The sequence below is a fragment of the Myodes glareolus genome, chromosome 9 (assembly GCF_982192425.1).
Source record: "Myodes glareolus chromosome 9, mMyoGla1.1, whole genome shotgun sequence".
NCBI lineage: Eukaryota > Metazoa > Chordata > Mammalia > Rodentia > Cricetidae > Myodes > Myodes glareolus.
In genome coordinates, this window is record NC_142034.1 from 17,306,514 (window position 1) to 17,327,528 (window position 21,015).

The 21,015-nt window shown below is 48.9% G+C and overlaps 1 protein-coding gene across 2 annotated transcripts in view; it reads right to left on the reverse strand.

Moving 5' to 3' along the window:
• Positions 1–21,015, reverse strand: part of Mrc2 (mannose receptor C-type 2) — a 56,348-nt gene that overhangs the window by 24,198 nt on the left and 11,135 nt on the right. For both annotated transcript variants that reach the window (XM_048445952.3, XM_048445951.3), the window contains exons 2-4: positions 3,048–3,449; positions 352–525; positions 5–169 (exon numbers count right to left, since the gene is read on the reverse strand). In XM_048445952.3, the coding sequence (XP_048301909.1) occupies positions 5–169; positions 352–525; positions 3,048–3,449 (741 nt within the window). The remainder of the gene's footprint in view (positions 1–4; positions 170–351; positions 526–3,047; positions 3,450–21,015) is intronic.

The window sequence follows — 21,015 nt, forward strand, 5'->3', positions numbered from 1 at the left end:
TCACCGTTGATGTAGGTCTGCTCGTGGATCTCCGTGATGCTCAGCAGGTCCGCACCCTGCTGCTCACAGCTGGCCCAGGCCTCCCTCCAGGACAGCGTGGATTGGAAGTTAAACTGGTAGCAGCTGTCAGTCAGCTGGTCTTTGTCCCAGAAGGTCTCACAGTCGTTACCTGCAACCGCCACAGTTGGACTGTAGGTCCCTCCCTAACTCCCGCACAGGCTACACCACGGAAGAGGAACTTCCGGTTCCGAAAGCTCTTCAGCCCTCTCTGAGCCTGTCCGCACCCCCAACCCCAGCTCCCCGTCCCTCATCGCCAGCCTCCCTCCAGGGCTCTCCCACTCTATTTCTCACTCTTGATGGGGCAGAATCCCCAGCGCTCATCTTTGCCGTAGTCCTGGGTGGTTGCACACCACAGATGCCCATCTTCCCGGCCAGTGCTGGTGCAGCCATGGAACCACTGGTTGTCGTATTTGAAGGGAATGGTGCACGGCTTCCCGTGGGAGTTTCCCTGGATGGTGTAGACCTCTACAGGGGAAGAGAGCCATGATTTGGCACCTGGACCCCGACAGACTGCCTGCCCCACCCCACCCCAAGGGAAAAGGCAGAAGACTGGGAATACGGGCCATGGCAACTGACAATGGCTTTAAAGAGAGAACCAACTCTAGCAAGTTATTGGGACGACTGAGGAACATGGGACAGGACTACTGACACCCCATTTGGTGGGAAAAGGGCTTTCCAACCCCTCCAATATCTTCCTAATGTCACAGAGGGCTGAGCCAGCCAACCAAGGCTCCAGGCTGCCCCTAAACGTTCCATTTTGGAACATGGATGTCCTTCCAGAAAAGAATTCCAAAGATGGATCTGGTCACAAGATCTTGAGTGACTAAGGTTCCCATTAACCACGTGCAAAACCTGTGTGGTGTTACCATGGCGTATCTCTGGAGAGTGAACGTGGTGGTGGTGGTGGTGGGGATATGTCATTTAACTTTAGGATATTCATTTTTAAGTCTTTAAAGCAGCATTAATCTTCAATTCTTTTACTTTTTTTAATATACTATCAGGATTTTTAAAAACCGATGGCATTTTATTTAGGTGGTGGGGAACACACACAATATATTAAAGTCAGAGGACAGCTTACAGGTGCTGGTTCTTTCTCCTTCCGCCATGTGGGTCCCAGGGATTCAACTTAAGTTGTCAGGTTTCTGGACAGGTGCGCTCACCCACAGAGCCAACTCACCAACCCCAATGTCATGTTTCTATTGTCTTCATAACTAATGCAACCTGGAGTGGCCCTCTTGGCCCCCTTTCCTGTCTCCTTTCAGCTCAAAATCCTTGCAGCACTTCCTCCCCCATCGCCTCTCTTTGAGACATAGCCCAGGTTATCCTCAAACGCACTGTGTAGCCAAGGCTGGCCTTAGTCCTCTTGCGCACCCACTGCCCCGGGGTGGGAAGTGCAAACCTGAGCCATGTCTGCCTTAAATGCTTGCATGTCTTCATAGGCCTTACTCTCTAAGGCTTTAGCGAGGCTGAAGACCCTTCAGGCTCAGCACAATAGTGCTGTCCTCCTTATAGGGTTAGGCTTTCCCCCAGAAAATTCAGATTAGTCCCCGCAGCCTCTGCACTTCCTGTTGTAAATCACTTTTCCTGGGCATGAATCCTTGTCTTGCAGGTTCTCCGTCACTTTATGGGGTGGTGCAAGCTAATTTTGAAATTTTCATTATTTTTACTTTCTTTTTTTTTTAAGATTTATTTATTTATTATGTATACAACATTCTGCCTGCATGCATGCCTACAGGCCAGAAGAGGGCACCAGATCTCATTACAGATGGTTGTGAGCCACCATGAGGCTGCTGGGAATTGAACTCAGGTCCTCTGGAAGAACAGTCAGTGCTCTTAACCGCTGAGCCATCTCTCCAGCCCTTATTTTTACTTTCTAATCTTTAAATTTTCATCATGTTTTGTTTGTTTAGTGTGTGTTTTATAGGGCCACTTTCAGGAGTTATTTCTCCCCTTCCACCACGTAGGTTTTGGGCAGCAGGCACCTTTACCTACTGAGTCACCCTGCTGATCTCTAATTTTTAATTTCATGCATGTGCACACTCATGCAAAGGTGTGTGTATATATGCACACGCAAGCACATGTATCCACAGGCGCACATATGCACATGGAAGTAGATGTCAATATTGACCCCCATGTCCCTGTTTGGTTGTTTTTAGTCTCAAGGCCTTTACATGTCTCCTCCTCCTGACAATTCACATTTCAGAGGAAAAAGAACACATTTGCATCTTCAGAAAGGCCCTCTCTAGTCTCCTAAGAAACCAGCTATTCTCTATATAATCTTCTTTCCAATGTTTACTTCTGATCTTTTCTTGCCATCTGGGTTATCTATGAGCTTCCCACTTTGGGTTTTTCTTCCTTCCTTCCTTCCTTCCTTCCTTCCTTCCTTCCTTCCTTCCTTCCTTCCTTTTTCTTTTTCTTGTGTGTGTGTGTGTGTGTGTGTGTGTGTGTATGTGTATGTGGGGTGGGGGGGAGTTGAGACACATTTTCTCTGTGTAACCCTGGCTGTTCTGGAAATTGCTCTGTAAACTAGACTGACCTCGAACTCAGAGATCCACCTGCCTCTGTTTCCGGAGTGCTGGGATTAAAGGTGTGCACCACCTCTGCCTTCGCACCTCGGTTCTATGACAGGGTCTTTCATTAGCCTGGGGCTTAAAGAGTCAGCCCTGGAGCCCCAGGAATCCCCATGTCTATCTTCCCAGTGCTGGGATTATAAGCATGTTGCCCTACATGTCACCTTTTTATGCAGATTCTGGGGATTTAACCTGTGTTCTCACACTTAAGTGACAAGCACCTTATTGACAGAGTCATCTTCCCCAGCCTCTGTTTGAATTTAAAAAGATAATCAAATTAAACGTTTTGAAGTTAATTTTCTTAATTATTTAAAATTTCTTCCTGTTATACAGTGACTGCCGAGGGTCCACAGTTGTCAAAGGCCTTGTTACCCTAACCCTGTTCCTTTGGCACCCTTGCCAGCAGCAGCCCCTCACCATAGTAGGGCCGAGCACACAGGTCCTCTTCACTGCCATAGATGCTCCACTGGCCGCTGCGGGTCTGGTCACCACGCTCAAGGGCGCCAGGCTTGGATGCATTGCCAGCACGGGCCCCCAGAAGCAGGGACAGCTGGTCCCCTAGTGTACGGCAATGCCAGCGTAGACTCAGGGCCTCTCGGTCGCATTCATACATGCCCAGGGAAACTGTGGTGTTGGCTACCGGCCAGCCTGTTCCCAGGCACTGCATGGAACCCAAGTTGAAGAGTCGATTCCGGGAGACCCACTTCCAGCGCTGGGCTGGGAGACTGGCATTGCACACTGGGGTGACTCGGACCTGCACACCCTGGGCCTCCAGACAGCCCTGCATCCCCTGGCTGAAGATGAGGAAGACATCAGGTTCTGGAAGGAAAGACAGAACAGGAATTCATCACAACCTTGGCCTTGATGCCTGCTGAGGCCTGCAGGCCCTGACCAGGGCCCGGCACTTGTCTCAGGTGTCAAGTCACTTGGTCCTCTCTGTCACAGTTCAAAGCAGGGTGAGGGGCACTGCTATGCTCCTGTATTCAGAGATGGCATAGCCCATTCTCGTTCACCACCAGGAAGCAGGATCAGGCCTCTGCCTAACTCTACAGTCAAGCCCAGCTCTCCAGAGCACATCCATCCCTCATATACATGTGCCCTTTATCCATGGCTTCGTTTTCTTTAATGTAGTTACCTACTGACAACTGCCGTCCTAAGATATTACATGGGAAATTCTAGAAATAAATCATCCCTAAGTTTTAAATAACTGTCATTGTAGTATTTTTATAATTGTCCTATTTCCTTACCATGGAGGTTTGAAAGAAAATGGTCCCCCAAAGGGCATGGCACTGTTAAGAGGCGTGGCTTTGCTGGAGTAGGTGTCGCATTTTTAGAGGAAGTGTGTCACTGTGGGGGTGGGCTTTGAGGTCTCATAGCCGGTTCAAGCCACACCCTGTGGAAGCAGGGCAGTCTATTGCTTGCTTGTCCAGCTGGTCTCCAAGAGGCAAAGCCCACGGAAGATGATTTCACACTCGGCAAGGACCAGTGGACCTCAGGCCTGCATAGTACAGGACCTCACTGATTTCACACAGCTTGCGGGCTCTTTCTCATCACATTGGTGATTCTTTGGGCGGATTTTAGTTTTACTTTGTCAGTCACACACGCCACAGCTGCAGTTTTCCCTGAGAAGTCTGTTCTTTCTTAAATGTTTCCCCCTTAGAATCCACAGAGAGCTAAAGCTTCTCAAATTTCTGATCTGGAATTATTAACTAAAACTCCTGGTCCTGGGAGCTTTTCTGAGTCAATAGAGACAGTTAGGTACACATGAGAAAACAACACTTGGAGCATGAACCATGCTTTCTCAAGGTTCTGGAAAGGAGAGTAGGGCATGCACACACAGCAAAAAGGCCTCAGGAGTACACATAGTGCCAACGGTTGAGAGTAAGTTCCCTGGACACCACACATAGTATCATTGGTAGGGTCTGGTACGCTCTAATAGGAAAAATGTAATGCAAAATGTGGGGTGATGGCTCCATCTTTACCACACATAGGAGCTTATACTGGTGGGAGAAGTGTGGTATGGAGGACGGGAAAGAGCGCCTTACCAAAGTCTGCCTTGATCCTTTTGTAGAAAAGGGAACTGTATCTTATCTTGCAAACATGAAAGAATTGTGCGGGTTTGTATATTGTAACCAGAGACTGCATTTCATTTCCCGGCCGCCCAGACCCAAGCAATCACACAGAAACTACATTAATTACAACACTGTTTGGCCTATTAGCTCAGGCTTCTTATTAACTAAATCTTAACATCTTAAATTAACCCATTTCTATTGTTTTATATTTTACTATGAGGCCCGTGGTTTGTTACCTCCTGCTTCTTGCGACTACATGGAATCTGCCTGATTCCACCTTCTTTCCTCCTCTATTTCTGCTTGGATTTCCTGCCTTGCTATATTCTGCCCTGCCATAGGCCAAAAGAGCTCCTTTATTAACCAATGGCAATAAAACATATTCACAATATACAGATGGGAATCCCACATCAGAATATTGTTGTCCTTAAAGCATTGTGCCCACCTCTATTATTTCTTAACTTTGTCACCACAAGTAGCTGCCAGCTGACATTAGTGTTGCAAGAGCAGGGGGTGTCTGGCTGATACTTATTTAAACCTGCAAAAATGCTGCACTCTGTGTCTAGAATAAGGTTATGTAGGGGGCAGAAAAGTGTATTTGGGGAAGCACAAAGGGAAACAATGGGGACTTTTGTAATGATATTGATGTGTTTCTCAAAATATGATGTGTTTCTTAAAAGTCAAAAATAGGAGCCAGTAGTAAAGCTGTTCATGTGACCCTGGTAAGAAAAACCCTGTTTAAGTATAAATAAAGATGACCTGAGCTATTCGGGGCCACTTGAGTGCAATTCACCTGGTAGTCAGAGTTCTTCCATGCTCTGACACCCCTTGCCTGTCTCAGAACCTGAACCAGAGCCAAAGCTGAACCCCAGCAACACCCAGTGTCTCAGGTCACTCACTCCCTGTTACCTGCAAGATATAGAACCCTCAGCTCCTTCTGGAGCATCATGTCTGCCTGCAGGCTGCTCTGCTTCCGGCTATGTCATTAACGGGTTAAACCTCTGAATTATTAGCAAGCCACATGAAGTAAAAGTTTTCCTTTGTAAGAGTTGCCATGGTCATGGTGTCTCTTCACAGCAATAGAAACCCTAAGACACAACATTAATTTCTTACTGTGCCCACTTTACGTCCCTGTTGGGTTGTTTCCCAGTCCCAAGCCTTTGCACTATTTCCTCTACCTGACAATTCACATTTCAGAATACCAAAAATACTACTACAAATAATAATAATAATTTAAAAATCAGATTTTCAGAGCCCTCTCTAATCTAATAAACCATTGGTATGCTCTATTTTATTGTTTGATTATAATTTTCCTTTCAATATTTACTTTTGACTCTCCCCCCCCCCCTACATTTGAATTATCTGTGAGCCTGATGCCTGCATTATCTGGTAATTTTTACTTTCTACTAGACATTGTGGATAATGTCTACTAATTGTTTTAGACATCTTTATTTAATGTGCATATGTGTGTACCTGAGTGTATGCATGTACACCGCATGCACACAGTGCCTAATGATACCCGAGAGGACACTGGATCCCCTAGAGCCGGAGTTACACACAGTTGTGAGTTGTCTGATGTGGGTGCTGGGAACTAAACCTGGGTCCTCGGGAAGAGCAGCCAGTGCTCTTAGCAGCTGAGCCATCTCTCCTGCCCCCGTGTCTATTATATATCAGATATCATGGGTGCTCTATTGTTTGTTGGGTCTGTGGATGATGTACTATAGGGAACAGGATTCTTTCAAATTTCCTATAAAGATTGTCGAGTCCTGTTTTGACAGGCAGTTATATGCACAGTGGATCACTTGGGTCCTGGGGAAGGTGAACTTCAGGTTTTGCCGTGCCTTGAGTCTTAGGGTGTACCCCTTAGCCTTGGACTCAGTCTTGAAGTGAGGCCCCACTGGGGTTTTAGAAGACCTCAGATGATGACCTCAGTTGATGACAGCAGGCCCCTCTGACTTGGTGGAACTTTCTTGTGAACTCTGTTCAGGAGATAGCTTAGACTTCTGCCTCCAGCTGCTGCTTCTGGCTGGACGTGGGGACCTGGGGCCTTTCCCTGCATATGACATCTTAGGAACCACCAAGATTCCTAAAACCTCTGGGGAGGTCAGTCGGAAGAACCTCTATGACAGCTTCCGGTCTAGAACCTTCCCCATTGGCTTGTAGCCTTTTTAGTAACCCCAAACTCAGGTCTCTGTTTCTGCAGCCCCAGTCAGCACCTCAAGCTGGACAGTGTGCTCAGGTTGCTCAACATAACCACTCACCTAGGTTTCTTTTCATTTAAGAATGTACTTTCTAGCCAAGTGATGACAGTGCACACCCTTAATCCCAACACTTGGGAGGCAGAGACAGGTGGATCTCTGTGAGTTCAAGGCCAGCCTGGTCTACAGAGCCAGTTCCAGAGCAGGCTCCAAAGCTACAGAGAGAAACCCTGTCTCGAAAAATAACAAAAAAGAATATACCTCCTTTTTGATTTTTTTTATTATATCTTAAAATTTGCCCCTTGCTTGTGTGTGTCTGTGTGTGCCTCTGTGTAGGTGCCTGTGTGTGCTCTCACACAGTTTGCAGGAAGTCAATTCTCTCCCTCCGCCATTCGGATCCTGGGAATTGAACTCAGATCATCAGGCTTGGCAGCAGGCATCTTTACCAGCTAAGCTATCTCACCCTCCTTGCTTTTTTCTTTCAAAGATCTTTTCCTCTCTCCGTCTGTCATGTGTTAGTTCCTCTCTAGTGCCGTCAGTACATTTTATTCTTAGTCTCTACGCATTCTTGGTCATAGAGTCAGACGTCAACAAACTAGTCTGCCATTGTTAGAAGCAGGATTTACTCTCCCACATGTCCTATTTCTTGTTCCCCTCTTTCTTCCAAGTTCCCGAGAACTTTCTGTGCCTTCTCCATCGCTGTGCCCCTAGCTCCTATACCTCTGACACACAGCAGTGCTCAACACACACTGGGTAGCAAGTGTGCATGCATGAATAAATCTCATACGTACATCATAATTAAAACCTGCCATTCTACTCCTCACCCAAACTGCTAGATTTGTTTTTTCTAATATGTAGCTCCTCAAACTCCTGTCAAAATACCATAGTGGGAGGTCCAGTGGGGGCACTGTCCCTCTATCCTGACAGCACAGTGTGTGTGTGTGTGTAGGGGTCCTCTCTGGCAAGACGCATGTGACCTTCCCTCAGTACCATTTGGGTGGCTGCCACAGCTGAACTTCCTGTCCACCCTTGATCTGCTCTCCTCCTACGGTCTGAGTATTTACACCCTTCCCCAAATACCTATTTTGAAATCTTAACCCTTGAGTGAGGGTGTTAGGGTGTGGGCCTCTGGGAAGTGCTGCGGTTATAAGGGTAATAACATTAATTAACAGGATTCATGCCCTTATAAAAGACTCCCTAGGGCACGGCTGGGGATGTAGCTCTATTGGTGGAGTGCTTGTCTAGCACACACAAAGTCCTGGGTTCAATCCTCAGCACCACACAAACCAGGCATAGTGGGTGCACGCCTGTAACCCCGCCACCAGCCATCAGGACGTAGGAGTAGGGGAATTAGTTCACGGTCGTCCTTAGCTACATAACGGACTTCAGGGCCAACCTGAGCTAACTGAGTCTCCACTGCCCTTTCAACCTATGAGGTAATAGTGAGAAGGCGGCTGTGTGGGAGGAATGAGTGTCACTAGACACTGAAGCTGTCAATGCCTTGATCTTTGACTCTGTAGCTTCCAAATCTGGGACCAAACAAGTTTCTGTTATTTATATCCTTCCTAAGTGTGATGTTTTGTGATGAACACAAATGACCCCCTATTTCTGGAATAGAGAAATATAACTGGACCCAGGATTTGATCCAGACCTACCCAATCTTCCTTTAAGGTTGAGCATCTTTGTGGGATGCAGGTTCATGTGTGCATGCACGTGTGTGTATGCACATGCGTGTGTGTTATGATGTACGCATATGTCATGTACACAGGTGCATGAGCCCATATGCCATGTTTGGAGGCCAATATTCTGCTTTATTGCTCCTTGTTTTATTCTCTTGAGACAGAGTCTCTCAGTGAACCAGCTAAGCTGACAACCAACAAGCCCCAGCGATCTTCCTGTCTCTGCCCCACACAGTGCCAGGGGCCGAGGTGCATGCACAGCCACACCTGGCTCCACCCACCCATGGACACAGGAGACTGAACTCAGGATCCCATGCTTGCACAGCAAGCCCCCCTACCCACTGAACCATCATCACAAACCCCAGGCTGGCTATGGTGTTGTCTAAAATTCCACTCCAGGGAAGACAACGGCAAATGAAAGCGGCCATAGCAAGGGAAAGGGCCTGGGAGCAGAAAGGAGAGATGATATTGCTCGCTTTTATAAATGCTTCCCAGAGGGAGGAGTGGACAAAATGGCTCAAAACTTCTGGCTGGTGTGGGTCCCCAGTGGGACAGATAACCCACAGGCATACCAGCTCAGTCCCAGTCAGACTGAGTTGAGGTGACAAATGTCTGTTGAAAGAATCAAAAGAGCAGGGTGGGTGGCGGCGGCGCACACCTTTAATCCCAGCATTCGGGAGGCAGGGGCAGGCGGATCTCTGTGAGTTCGAGGACAGCCAGGGCTGTTAAACAGAGGAAACCTTGTCTCAGAAAGGGGGAGAGAGAGAGAGACCAAAAGAGGTCCACACCAATTGGCAAAGGCCACTCCAAGCCCCTTTCACTTGACAGATGAGAAAACTGAAACCCAGAAAAGGGACTGGGATGCCCAACCACCATGCCTTTCAGGACCTGGGTTCCCTCCTCTTCCATGAGACATGGGTGCATGCCTCCTACGACCATCCTACTCCTGGGTTCAAGTCCACTTAGCTTCCTGGAGTACTTGCCAAGGTACACAGCACATTTCAAGCAACGATGGACCCCAAGGAAATTCCCAGCACCTACCACCATCTTTTGCCCTCTTGGGATTTATTTTTTTAATGTTTATTTATTTATTATGTATACAATATTCTGTCTTTGTGTATGCCTGCAGGCCAGAAGAAGGCACCAGACCCCATTATAGATGGTCGTGAGCCACCATGTGGTTGCTGGGAATTGAACTCAGGACTTTTGGAAGAGCAGGCAATGCTCTTAACCTCTGAGCCATCTCTCCGGCCCCCCCTCTTGGGATTTATAATCTTAGACAAAGACAACAACTTGGAACAAAGAAGCCCTTAAATTCCAGGGGTTTGGTTGGGCTATAAGAGAGATCTTAGCTGCCTTCTCGGGGTCAGAAAGCCAGCTCAGGACGGAGTTCTGGAAACACGAAGACCTGGAGGCAGAGGGGAAAACTGCAGGTCCTGAGCTGCTGTGGCGGTGACTGAAAACAGACCCTGGGTGAGGAACAAAGACCAGAGGGGAGCTAGAGAGCAGAGGAGAGGCCGAGAAAATTCCTGTAGGTGGTTCTCGGGGACCCAGGCAAGCCAGGAGCCAGGGCAGGGACAGAGCCTTGGCAGAGCAGAAAGCGCTGATCAGGGAGCAAAGGGAATGGAGGCTTGCTGAGAACCATTCTGAGTTCTCTGAACCCGTGTTCTCACCAGAGCAGGCAGGGGGTGAGGAGGGGACTTGAGGTGCAGAGACCTAATGCCCCAAAAGGGCCCCTCCAGCCTCATTCATCCCACAATGTACACCTCAGAGATTCCAACCCCCAGCACACCAGGTCTCAGATTGTCCTGCCCAGGGACAAAGTGACCACTTGTATGTTTGCTGTCAATCACCTCATGCTGGGACAGTGCTACCCATCAAGCTGTGACTCAATACGTATTTATGAATGGATAAATCAATGAAGCTAGTCAGTGACCTGTGCACTGGGCAGCGACTGGATGTAAGTTATGCATTCAGCAAGGAATGTTCGGACTAGGAATGTAACTGTGTTGTAAGTTGCTCAGCAAGTACATGGCCCTGTGTTCAACTGCCAGCACCACACACACACACACACACACACACACACACACAAGGCACCCAGTATTCATATTTGAAACATCCAAGCATATTCACCCAGCATGGAGGCATATACCTGCATTTAATCCTAGCCCTTGGGAGTTGAAGGCAGGAGGGGCTCATTCTCAACAACATAGCAAGTTGAAGACCTGAGCTACATGAAACTTGGTGAAAAATAAAAACAGGAACAGGGAGGAGGAAGGAGTTTTATAGGCGCCAGGCCTTGAGGACACAGCGGCAGATGCCAGCCCTCCACAGTCTGCTGAGCTGAGGGATGGAGATGCGGGCAGGAGATGATGAGCCGCCTGCCCTTTGCTTTTGTTTGCCTGGCAAACTTCCCCTTTCTTCTTCTTCCCCCCTCCCCGCCTCCCCGCCTCCTTCTATATAAACAATAAGCTATGGTCGCATGGGTGAACACAAGGCTCACTCTTGGCTGACGACAGTACCCAATCCCCTTGGCCACCATGATGTAAGTGACACAGAACTCAAACTGGGCCAGGCAGAGAATGATCCGAGAATAAAGGAAGTTTTCTTTTTGCGGAGATCTCTAGATGGAGGCTGCCAACAATCAGGTTTCCTATCCTGAAGGGGTGGACATAAAAAGAAACAGAGCTGAATACTGGAAGGAGGAGAAGCACGCTCCGCTAACACTGGGCATCGAGTCTCCAGCCCTGCGCTCCCGTGTCTCCCCTGAGCTCTGCCCCCATTCTGTGAATTACCCAGGTTCATGACCTTTGTTCTCTTCTTGCTGTTGGGGACAGAACACACCCCGAGCAAGCGCTCTGCCACTGAGCCACACCCTCGATTTGTGCTGAACTTGTCTGCTTTTCGCTCCTATTCTGTTAATTTTAAGAATCCTTGGGGCCAGAGCCCACCTTGCTTACACTCCAGGAGGTGGCCGTTCCAAAATCTCTCTGCCTTTGCCAGACCAGTTTCTTAAGTCCACAGTGGTAGGTGGGTCCTTCCAGGGGAGGCTGGACCCCCAGTGCCTTCTCCTGACCACCATCTGGCTGCTCCCCTAACCCACCAGCCCTCTCAGCCCACGCTGATGACAGGCCTGTGTGAAGCACTGTCCCGGGCATCAGAAGGCCATTAGACCTGAGAGATGACATGACCTCTGCCCTCGTGCTGTTTACAAGGAAGCTGGAGAGGAACATCCTGAAGCAATCCATGAAAAAGCTACAAGCCACACACCAACACGTGTGCAAATCGGCCAGCCTGAAGTCAGACTGTGCAGCTGGAATGGAGGTGCTGGATAGAAAAGGGTTTTCCAAGTAACTGGTGCCTAACAGGAATCTGCCTCAGAGACCTCGAGACCTCAAAGCAACGGCCAGACAAAAGCCTGTAGTCCAGTCTTTTGGCATCTCAGATGACCAGGTTACTGACGTGGAAATGTATTCCCATACACAGAGGCAAGCGAGTTATTTGAGCCACAGTTTCTCTATGGGATGGTCCTGGCTGTCCTGGAACTCATTTTGAGACCAGGCTGGCCTCGAACTCACTGAGATCGACCTGCCTCTGCCTCCCAAGTGCTGGGATTAAAAGCGTGTGCCACCACTGCCCAGCTTGGCAAGTGGGTTTTAAAGCAATGTGCCTTGATTGAAGAAATGCCTGTCTTCTTTCTCTCCGTCTCTTCCCCATCCCCCACAAGGTTCTGCTTGTCCCGGGTCAAAAGGCTTGCTGAAGGTTTTGCTTCTCCACAGAACCCCTCCTTGCTGCTCTTACAGCTTGCCTGGTTCCTCCAGAGCAGACCTAGACAGAGGGCTGAAGCCCTGGCTAGCCAGCGGCTCTAGATGACAAGCTGAAGACATCACTGTTGAAGGAAGCGGCGGAGAAGCTAGCCTGGCACACAGAGCCTAGCACACAGCAGACTCTCAGGCAATCTCTGTGGAGCGAAAGGCATGTCCAAGAAAACCCTGAAGGCGCAAGCAGAGGCGAGGACAGAAGGGTGTTCCAAGTTGGGGAACCGCGGGAGCAAAGGCCAGACTCTGGAATCTGAAATTGGGGGCCCGGCACCCATCTGGCTTAGCCCTTAGAGAGCTGGTGACTTTGGGGTGGGAGGGAGCTTTGACCCAGAGAAGGCACTGCAGGGTGGCCTCCAGCCCTTCAACCTCTCTCTTGTTATTCTCCCCAGGTCACACAGAGACAGAGGTGAGGGGTCACTCCAGGGAGAGCCAGAGGCTGGCCACCGGGCTGCTAGCCAAGCGAAACAGCTGTTTTCAATTGGCCTTAAGGCCAAGCCTGGAACTGTCTCCCTGAATCAGCAGAAGCTGCCTGCTCCGCCCTGCTAAGGGGCCAACCGTGGGGACCCAGCAGTTCACTCAGCATTACCACCGGTAGCCTGTGCCCATATACCTGTAGACACATTGATCCTCATCCCTTTCGTCTAGGCGCCCAGTCCTCCCCCCACTGCACCCTACCGAAACCCTGGAGTGGGTTTCCCTCTCCCTTTCTCGTTGCTCAGCAGTCACGGTCAGTTCCAGTCTGTCCAGACTGCTGGTAGTCGCCGCCTAAGCCTTCGCCGCCTAAGCCTTCGCCCACAGCGCTCGCCCTTGCTAGGGTGCAGTCCCTTGCTCCAGTTCTGCGGAATTCACTGCTTTCCAGACATACACTTCTTTCTGCTTCACCATGTGGGTTGCTAAGTGTGCCATCCTGTGTCTGACGGGAACGGGTGGAGTGGCGGGACAGAGCTCTTGCAGGAGACGGCGGGAAGCCCGGATTCCTATGCTTTCCTGCTTCCCGGGGATCTGCAGGTACTGTCCCCGGGAAAAGGTCTCAGTGGGGCTTGCATCCTGGGCTCACAAATCACCACCCTGGCTCTCTCCCTTGCTGTTGGAAGTGCTGGATCTTAGCCAGGTATGGTGGCACATGCGGGCAAGCCCAGCACTCAGGAGACTCAAGGCAGGATGATTGACAGATAGGCCAGCCTGGGTTACAAAGTGAGATCCTCACTGCTCTTCTACAGGAACAGAATTCACTTGCCAGCGGCCATGTAAGGTAGCTCAAAACAGCGGGCAACTCCAGCTCCAGGGGATCTGACACCTCTTCTGATCACCTAGGGCACCTGTGCACACGACACATATTCACACAAACACACACACATAAATTTTTATTTGTTTTTTAAAAAGCAACTTCAAAAACCACACACAACATGAGGTGGCGGGGTGTATGGAACACATTCCGCCCACTCTGATGGCCTTTGTCTTCTCAGAACCAGGCACTAAAATCCTTTTCAGCCTGCTCCTTCCCAGGCTTATCTTCCAAGATCAAGAGCACAGCCATATAGAGCCTATGGAAACGGTGGAGGGACCCTAGAGACAGACTCTCTTTACTCCCCTCCAGAACAGCTCCTTCCAGTTCACAAGGATCCAGTCCTTCATCCACAAGCATCCCAGGAGCCCACCACACCCACGAGGGTTTGCATCTGCAGGGTGCCTGGCACCACCCAGATCTGCACCCAGCTCGCCAGGACCTCTCTCCAGAGGCCGTCTGCGGGTCCACAGCCAAAATAAACAGCCCAATAGCCACTTCCTTCCCGATGAGGGCACTTGCACAACCACGGATACTATGACGGCAGGAAATGGTTTTCTGGGCCAGTGAAGTCCAACCCCGTCGCCCTGGGCTAAACTCGGAATCCAGACCCGGGCACGCGTGGGTGGAACACATCCACACCAAAGTGGATGCCCTTGGCACCCCTGCTAGGACCTCGCTGCCACCACCAGTCACTACTTTATTAAAGCAGGTCCCCAAGACTCCTTGAGCCAGCGTGTGTGGGAGGCAACTGTGAACATATTATTTCATAACATCATTGATAGGAGCCTATCCGGGTCCCAGCCGGCGTGCTGGGTTAGACACCCACATAACTGACAGGATCACTGGCAGAGTGAATGTATTTGGAGACATCCACAGCAATTTGAGGAAAGTGGGTGTTTCTTTAAATTTAATTTGACTTTTGTTGAAGGTGGGGCATCAATGACTGAAAACTAAAAACACTAGAAATATTATTTTTCCACTTCCCAGGGATGGTGCTCAGAGGAACTTATAACAGTCAAGCGCGCCTCCTATATCGAGGAGCAGAAAAGTCACTGTAGAAACACAACAGGTACAAGAGTTGTGTTTCAACATAGAGTCAGAAAAGGAAATTAATATGAAGCTTTTTAAGTAATAAAAAAGCAAGGCCTATTCTACGAAAAAAAAATATTAGAAATATGAGAAGGTTCCCTCCTGCTTACTATAGCAACAACAGAAATAAGGCTCTCTGTTGGGTCATCCTGTGGTTTCCAGTTTTCCATGGGATGCCAAGTAAACATTTCAGGAGGGCTGGAGAGATGGCTCAGGGGTTAAGGGCACTTGCCGCTTTTGCAGAGGACCCGAGTTCAGTTCCCAGCACCTCTGTCAAGCGCTGTTTCACAAACCCTGTAACTAACTCCACGAGATCAGGCATGCTTCTGGCCTCTGTGGGTACTCACAAAACCATGTCCATGCATACAGGCACACTCCCTCACACACAAACAGCATATTTAAAATTATTTGTTTTTATCTTATGTGCACTAGTGTTGCCATGCGTGTCAGGTCCCCTGGAACTGGAGTTACAGACAGTTGTGAGCTGCCATGTGGGTGCTGGGAATTGGACCCCAGGTCCTCCGGAAGAGCAGTCAGTGCACTTAACTGCTGAGCCATCTTTCCAGCCCCCACAAATAACATTTTTAAAAAATTTAGAAACATGTACGGAGACCAAAGAAATACAGAATTATACCAAAACATAATGATGTGTTACTGAGAAGTTAAGGCTTTCGATATTAACATTCCATTCAATTCCTGGGTAAGAGCATTCCAAATTATTACCACTCGAACTCAAAGGCAGAAATTCTCAGCTGCCAGAGATCTTCGTTGGCTGATTGGCACCCTGAGGGCTTGGGTGCTGTCCCTGGCTTCTCTGAGTCCTGGGGTCAGGAGATTTTGTTAAATGGCGCTGAATGTGAATTGAGAGGGCTTAAAAATCAGGGCATCATCACTCTCCAGCAACCAGAAGGAACACATAGCAAGGTTAAATGATTGCCAAGGGCCCGCAAACAGTGGAAAGTTTTTAAATGTGCGTGTGTGTGCGTGTGTGTGTGTGTGTGTGTGTGTGTGTGTGTAGGGGGTGCCCAAAGGGGCCAGAGATATAAGATACTCCTATGTAAGTCATAGGCAGGTGTGAGCTGCCTGACGGGGGTGTTGGAAATCAAACTCTAGTACTCGGTAAGAACAACGCATGCTCTTCACTGCTGACTGCTGAGCAATCTCTCCAGCCATGAATCTTGGTCTTTTTGTTGGATTGTTTTTTTGTTTGTTTGTTTTGTTTTAAAGACAGGGCGTCTCTGTGTAGCCCTGGCTGTCCTGGAACTTGCTCTATAGACCACGCTGGTCTCAGAGATCCCTCTACCTCTGCCTCTCGAGTGCTATGATTAAGGGCGTGTGCCACCATGGCCTGGTTTGAATGTTGGCCTTTTTAATAGATCTGATAGTTGTTACTGTTCTAACCGGCACAGCACTGGGGTGTGACCACGTAACTTGTGTGTGTGTGTGATGTGTGTGTATCTGTTGTATGTGCACACACGTGTGGGTACTGTGGTGAGGAAGTCAAAGGAGAACTCAGGTGTCTTGCTCTATCACGTTTTATCTTGGTCCCTTGAGGTAAGGTTTCTCTCTGAACCTGGAGCCAGGCTGGTGGCCAGCAATTCTCATCTCCACTGCCCCACCACCCTCCGCCCCAGGAGCAATGGGGTTACAGGTACAGGTATAGCTACACCTGGATTTTCTTTTTAAGATGTGGGTGCAGTGGATTTGAACTGGGTCCTCACAATTTTGCAGCAAACACTCATACCCACTGAGTCATCTGATTTGTCCCCATAAAACTTATGTTCAATAATGTGAATAAAATTGAGAATTCGTACTAATTATACCAGTACAACCTACAGAAACCAGGACTGTCCCAGGCAAACATGTGGTCACCCCGCATTTGTGGTCTGGGGCACAGCACGATCTGTCAATGTTTACCATGCACTTGCTTGTAAATTCTCATAGTAACCCCAAGAGCTAGGTAAAATTATTATCTCTATTTGATAAATGACAAAACTGATACATTTAGTGACAATTTTTGTTTGTTTCATTTTAAGACAGGGTCTTGCTTTATAGCCCTGGCTAGCCTTGAAGTCCCGGCAATCCTCCTGCACCAGTTTTCTAAGTGCTGGGATTATTGCTTAGTGTGGAGGCCGGGAAGATGGGCTTCAGTCGGGCTTTACATAGCTGCTGCGGTATTTTAACTGATCGCTTGCAGGCCGGCTGTGTTTGGCCTTCGCTGCCTGTGGAAAGAAAAGCCAACCAACATTTAAAACTCGAGAGATTTCACATGAAAATGTGAATTTCCAGCTTTTCTCAGAGGGCTGGCAACAGTGGGCTGGTATGCCTGCCAGGAATCGGTCACAGGAACTAAGTGACCGGCACCGTTGTTTCTCCGAGTGATGAAGCGGTCTTTAGAGTCCTGGTGTCTTAATATTAACAACCGCCACAGGCCTCTTGTGCTGCCCCACTCGTGACCCCAGCGTTCAGGAAATGGAGGTGCTTGGGTGCCTATCAGACGATAAGGACCTCTGTGCGGACTGCTGAGAAAATCTACCCTGGATTTCAGGTGCTATTTGAAAAACGGATGCAGAAAATAAAAATATGTCTTTAAATTTTTAATTAAAAAACAACAACAAAAGACCTCGGAGGACTGGAGAGATGGCTCAATGGTTAAGAGTGCCCACTGCTCTTACGAAAAACCCGCATTTAGTTCCCAGCACCCATGTTGGGAGATTCACAGCCACCTATAACTCCAGCTCCAGAGGATCCAGGGTACTAACCTAACTCATGCTCACACAGAGAGACTGTATCCTCAGAAAACAAACCAACAAAACCCATCCTTGTTTCAAATCTCTCTATTTGCCTGTCTTAGGGAGAGAGAAGGAGAGAGGGAGAGAGAGAGAGAGAGAGAGAGAGAGAGAGAGAGAGAGAGAGAGAGAAGGAGAGGGAGAGGGGGAGAGAGAGGGAGAGAGGCGGAGGGAGACAGAAGTGGAGAGGAGGGGTTCCGCGTCCTCGGTGACATACTGCATTCCTTTCGTGATTCGTGTCTCAAAGTCTGCACAAAATGACTAAGAAAACATGACAACTCCTATAATGAGCTTTTCACGCTCCCCACTGTCAGGCTCCTGACCCGACTTCAAGGAAGATTTGCTTGGCTTGAAAAGCATGGCGTGGCTGGCTCTACGTCCAGGGAGTTTAGACTCTTTCCTCGCCCGTGAATGTTAAGAATCCTCTCGACAGCTGGGTGTTAAGCGGTGCACACCCATTATGCCAACACTAGAAAGGCAGGAGTAGAGGATGGGTGTGTGTTTCTGGGGCCAGCCTGGGCTACCTAGAAAGACCCCCAACTTTTAAAATAAAAAAAAAATCTTCCTTAAAACTATTCCCATACCTAACCACTGTCAGTTTCTATGAGGGCAAGGCTAGGAGACAGTTCCCCATCTTTTCTTGGAAGACCCCGTAAGAGAGGGCACAGAAGGGTCACTCTGGAATTTAGACTCCGCAAGTTCAAATCCCTGATTAGGTCCTTGAACCCTGAGCCAACTGCCTGGGACTGTGAGCCTTGAGTTGGAGAGGGTACCAACCCTTGTCCGATATGGAAGGAGTGCAAATGATGCCCTCCCGTACCCAGGCAACACTCGAGGGGCAGCCACTACTGTGCCTCGATATTCAGACAAGAAGATCTGTTTACGTTCCTACCACACGGGGCCTGGGAAACAGGCTTTGTAGATGCAATTGGGATAAGAAGAAAGGATAAGAGGAAATAACCACAGATTAGAGTGTTTACTCTTCAGAAGAATTAAAAGAAAAATAAACCCACGGTCCAGATGCAGAGCCCTCTCCCAGCATTCCCAGGCGCGCTGGGGCCCAAGAAACCATCACTGGCTTTCTTTGAACTTCCAGACTCTCTCAGGTCTCTCTGGAAAGGGCGTGCAAGAAGGAGAGTGTGTCAGGGAAAGGAGGCTTCTGGAAGGGTCAGGGACCATGGCATGCTTTCCCTCTCTGCCACATCCTAGCTCTGCAGAGAGAACTCTGAAGGCAGCTCTAGGGGAAAATGAAGTCCCAGGGAGCAAGCACAGCTGGAAGAGAGTCTGAGGAAGGAGATGGGACACGGCCTACACCCCTAGGCAGAGCAGAGGCAGGGGCAGGGACAGGAGTAAGCAGGGGATCTTCATGGGGACCCGCTGGCAGTACAAGGCAGTTCCAGCCTCGGAGTCGAGGTTCTTCTGGCTATTTACAACCTAATGACTGGAGGGACACGCTCTGTTTTCCTGTCTGTGAATTAAACTGTGAAATGTGACCTCTGCCTCTTCAGAGATTTTTTTGTTTTGTTGAGACAGGGTATCATTCTGTAGCCCAGGCGGGTCTGGAACTCACTCTATGGACCAGGCTGGCCTCCTAATGCTGGGTTTGTAGGCATAAGCCATCGTGTCCAGTCTCTGTTCACAGGTGACTGCAGGGCCTACAGGAGTACTGACAGGTCTCTGGGGGCATCCGTCTCCCCAGTAGACAGTTGCAGAGATGAGCTATTCCTTAGTGTTGAGCAATGTGTACAGGTCCTGAATCCTCGGTATCACAAGCTCTTTAGAAACAGACCTTAGGGACGGCAGGAGAGCTCAGCAGTTTTCGAGACAGGGTTTCTCTATGTAGCTGTGTAGTTTTGAAGTCTGTCCTAGAACTCACTCTGTAGACCAGGTTGACCTCAAACTCACAGAGGTCCGCCTGCCTCTGCTTCCCGAGTGCTGGATTAAAGGCGTGTGCCACCACGGGGCGGCTGCCACACTACTCTTGCAGAGGACCCAAGTTCAGTCCCCACTTCCACATCAGGCAGATCATAGCTGCCTGGAACTCCTGCTCGGGGGACACTGCCTTTGGGCACCACCCGAAACACTCCAGAATTGGAAAGTTTCTTTTTTTTTCTTTTTTCTTTTCTTTTTTAAAAAAGAGATTTATTTAGTGTGTGAGTGGTTCTTTTCTACACGTATGACAGAGCAGCATGTATGTTCCTGGTGGCCAAAGAGGTCAGAAGAGGGCAGGAGATCCCCTGAAAGTTATGGATGGTGTGAGCCATCACGTGGGTGTAAAAATTGAACCCACACCCTCTGCAATAGGAAGAGCTCACAGCTGACGAGTCAACTCTCGGGCACCAGTTTCTAAATCACCACATGTGATCCCTTGCGAAGTGTCACACAATCACTCTCCAAACACAGGCTCAAGTCCTGTAAATCTCACACTTAAGAGACTAAGACAGAAGGAATGCTAGGAATTTGAGGCCAGCCTGGGCTACAGATGCGATCCTATCACAAAACTCCAAATAAACAAAACAAAACAAAAAAACTCCATTGGAAATATTGCCTTCAGGCTGGAGAGATGGCTGAGAGGTTAAGAGCACTGACTGTTCTTCCAGAGGACCCGTGTTCAATTCCCAGCACCCACGCGGCAGCTCACAACTATCTGTGACTCCAGTTCCAGAAGATTAAAAAACAGAACTGTCTTCGGGTTAGACATAAACAAAACATAAACGGACGGTGCTGAGACTTGGGTGCACCCCCAAGATGTCTCATTATGTGGTGTATGCAACACTTCAAGCCTTCTCAAGCTAGGAACGCTCTGGGGAGTGCATGGAGCTTTCTTCACTGTTTGAGTTGTTTACTATGAATAGGTAGAATTTTTGATATCATAAAAGTACGGTCTTGTGGTGGTGGGATGGCTCAGCATGTAAAGGTGCTTGCCGCGGAAGCCTGATGCCCTGAGGTTTGTCTGTGAAGCCCATGTCAAGGTGGAAGAACCCAACTTCACAAAGTCGTCCTCTGACCTCTATGTGTGCACCGTGCCATCAGCACCATCCCCATTAATAACAAATAAAAGTAATTTTTAAGTATTTTTTTTTACCCATGTGGTGTGCATGTATGGATGGGTGTGCATGTGTGGATGTGCATGAACTCGAATGTACAGACCAGACGTTGACATTGCCTGTAGCAATCTCCACCGTCTATGCTGAGGAGGGTCTCTCGTGGGACTTGACACTCACTGAGCTAATCTGACCAGCCTGCTTGCTCTGGGGTCCAGCTGTCTATGCCTTCCGAGGGCTGGGATTGCAAGTGAGCCATAACACCTGTCCAGCATTCACATGGGTGCTGGGGAGTCGTATATTAGATCTCACACTTATTCAGCCAGTTCTTGACCTACTGGGCCATATTCCCAGTGCTCCTGGAACATATATCATAAGCTATGTACATGCTTTTTTTTCTTGTCATTT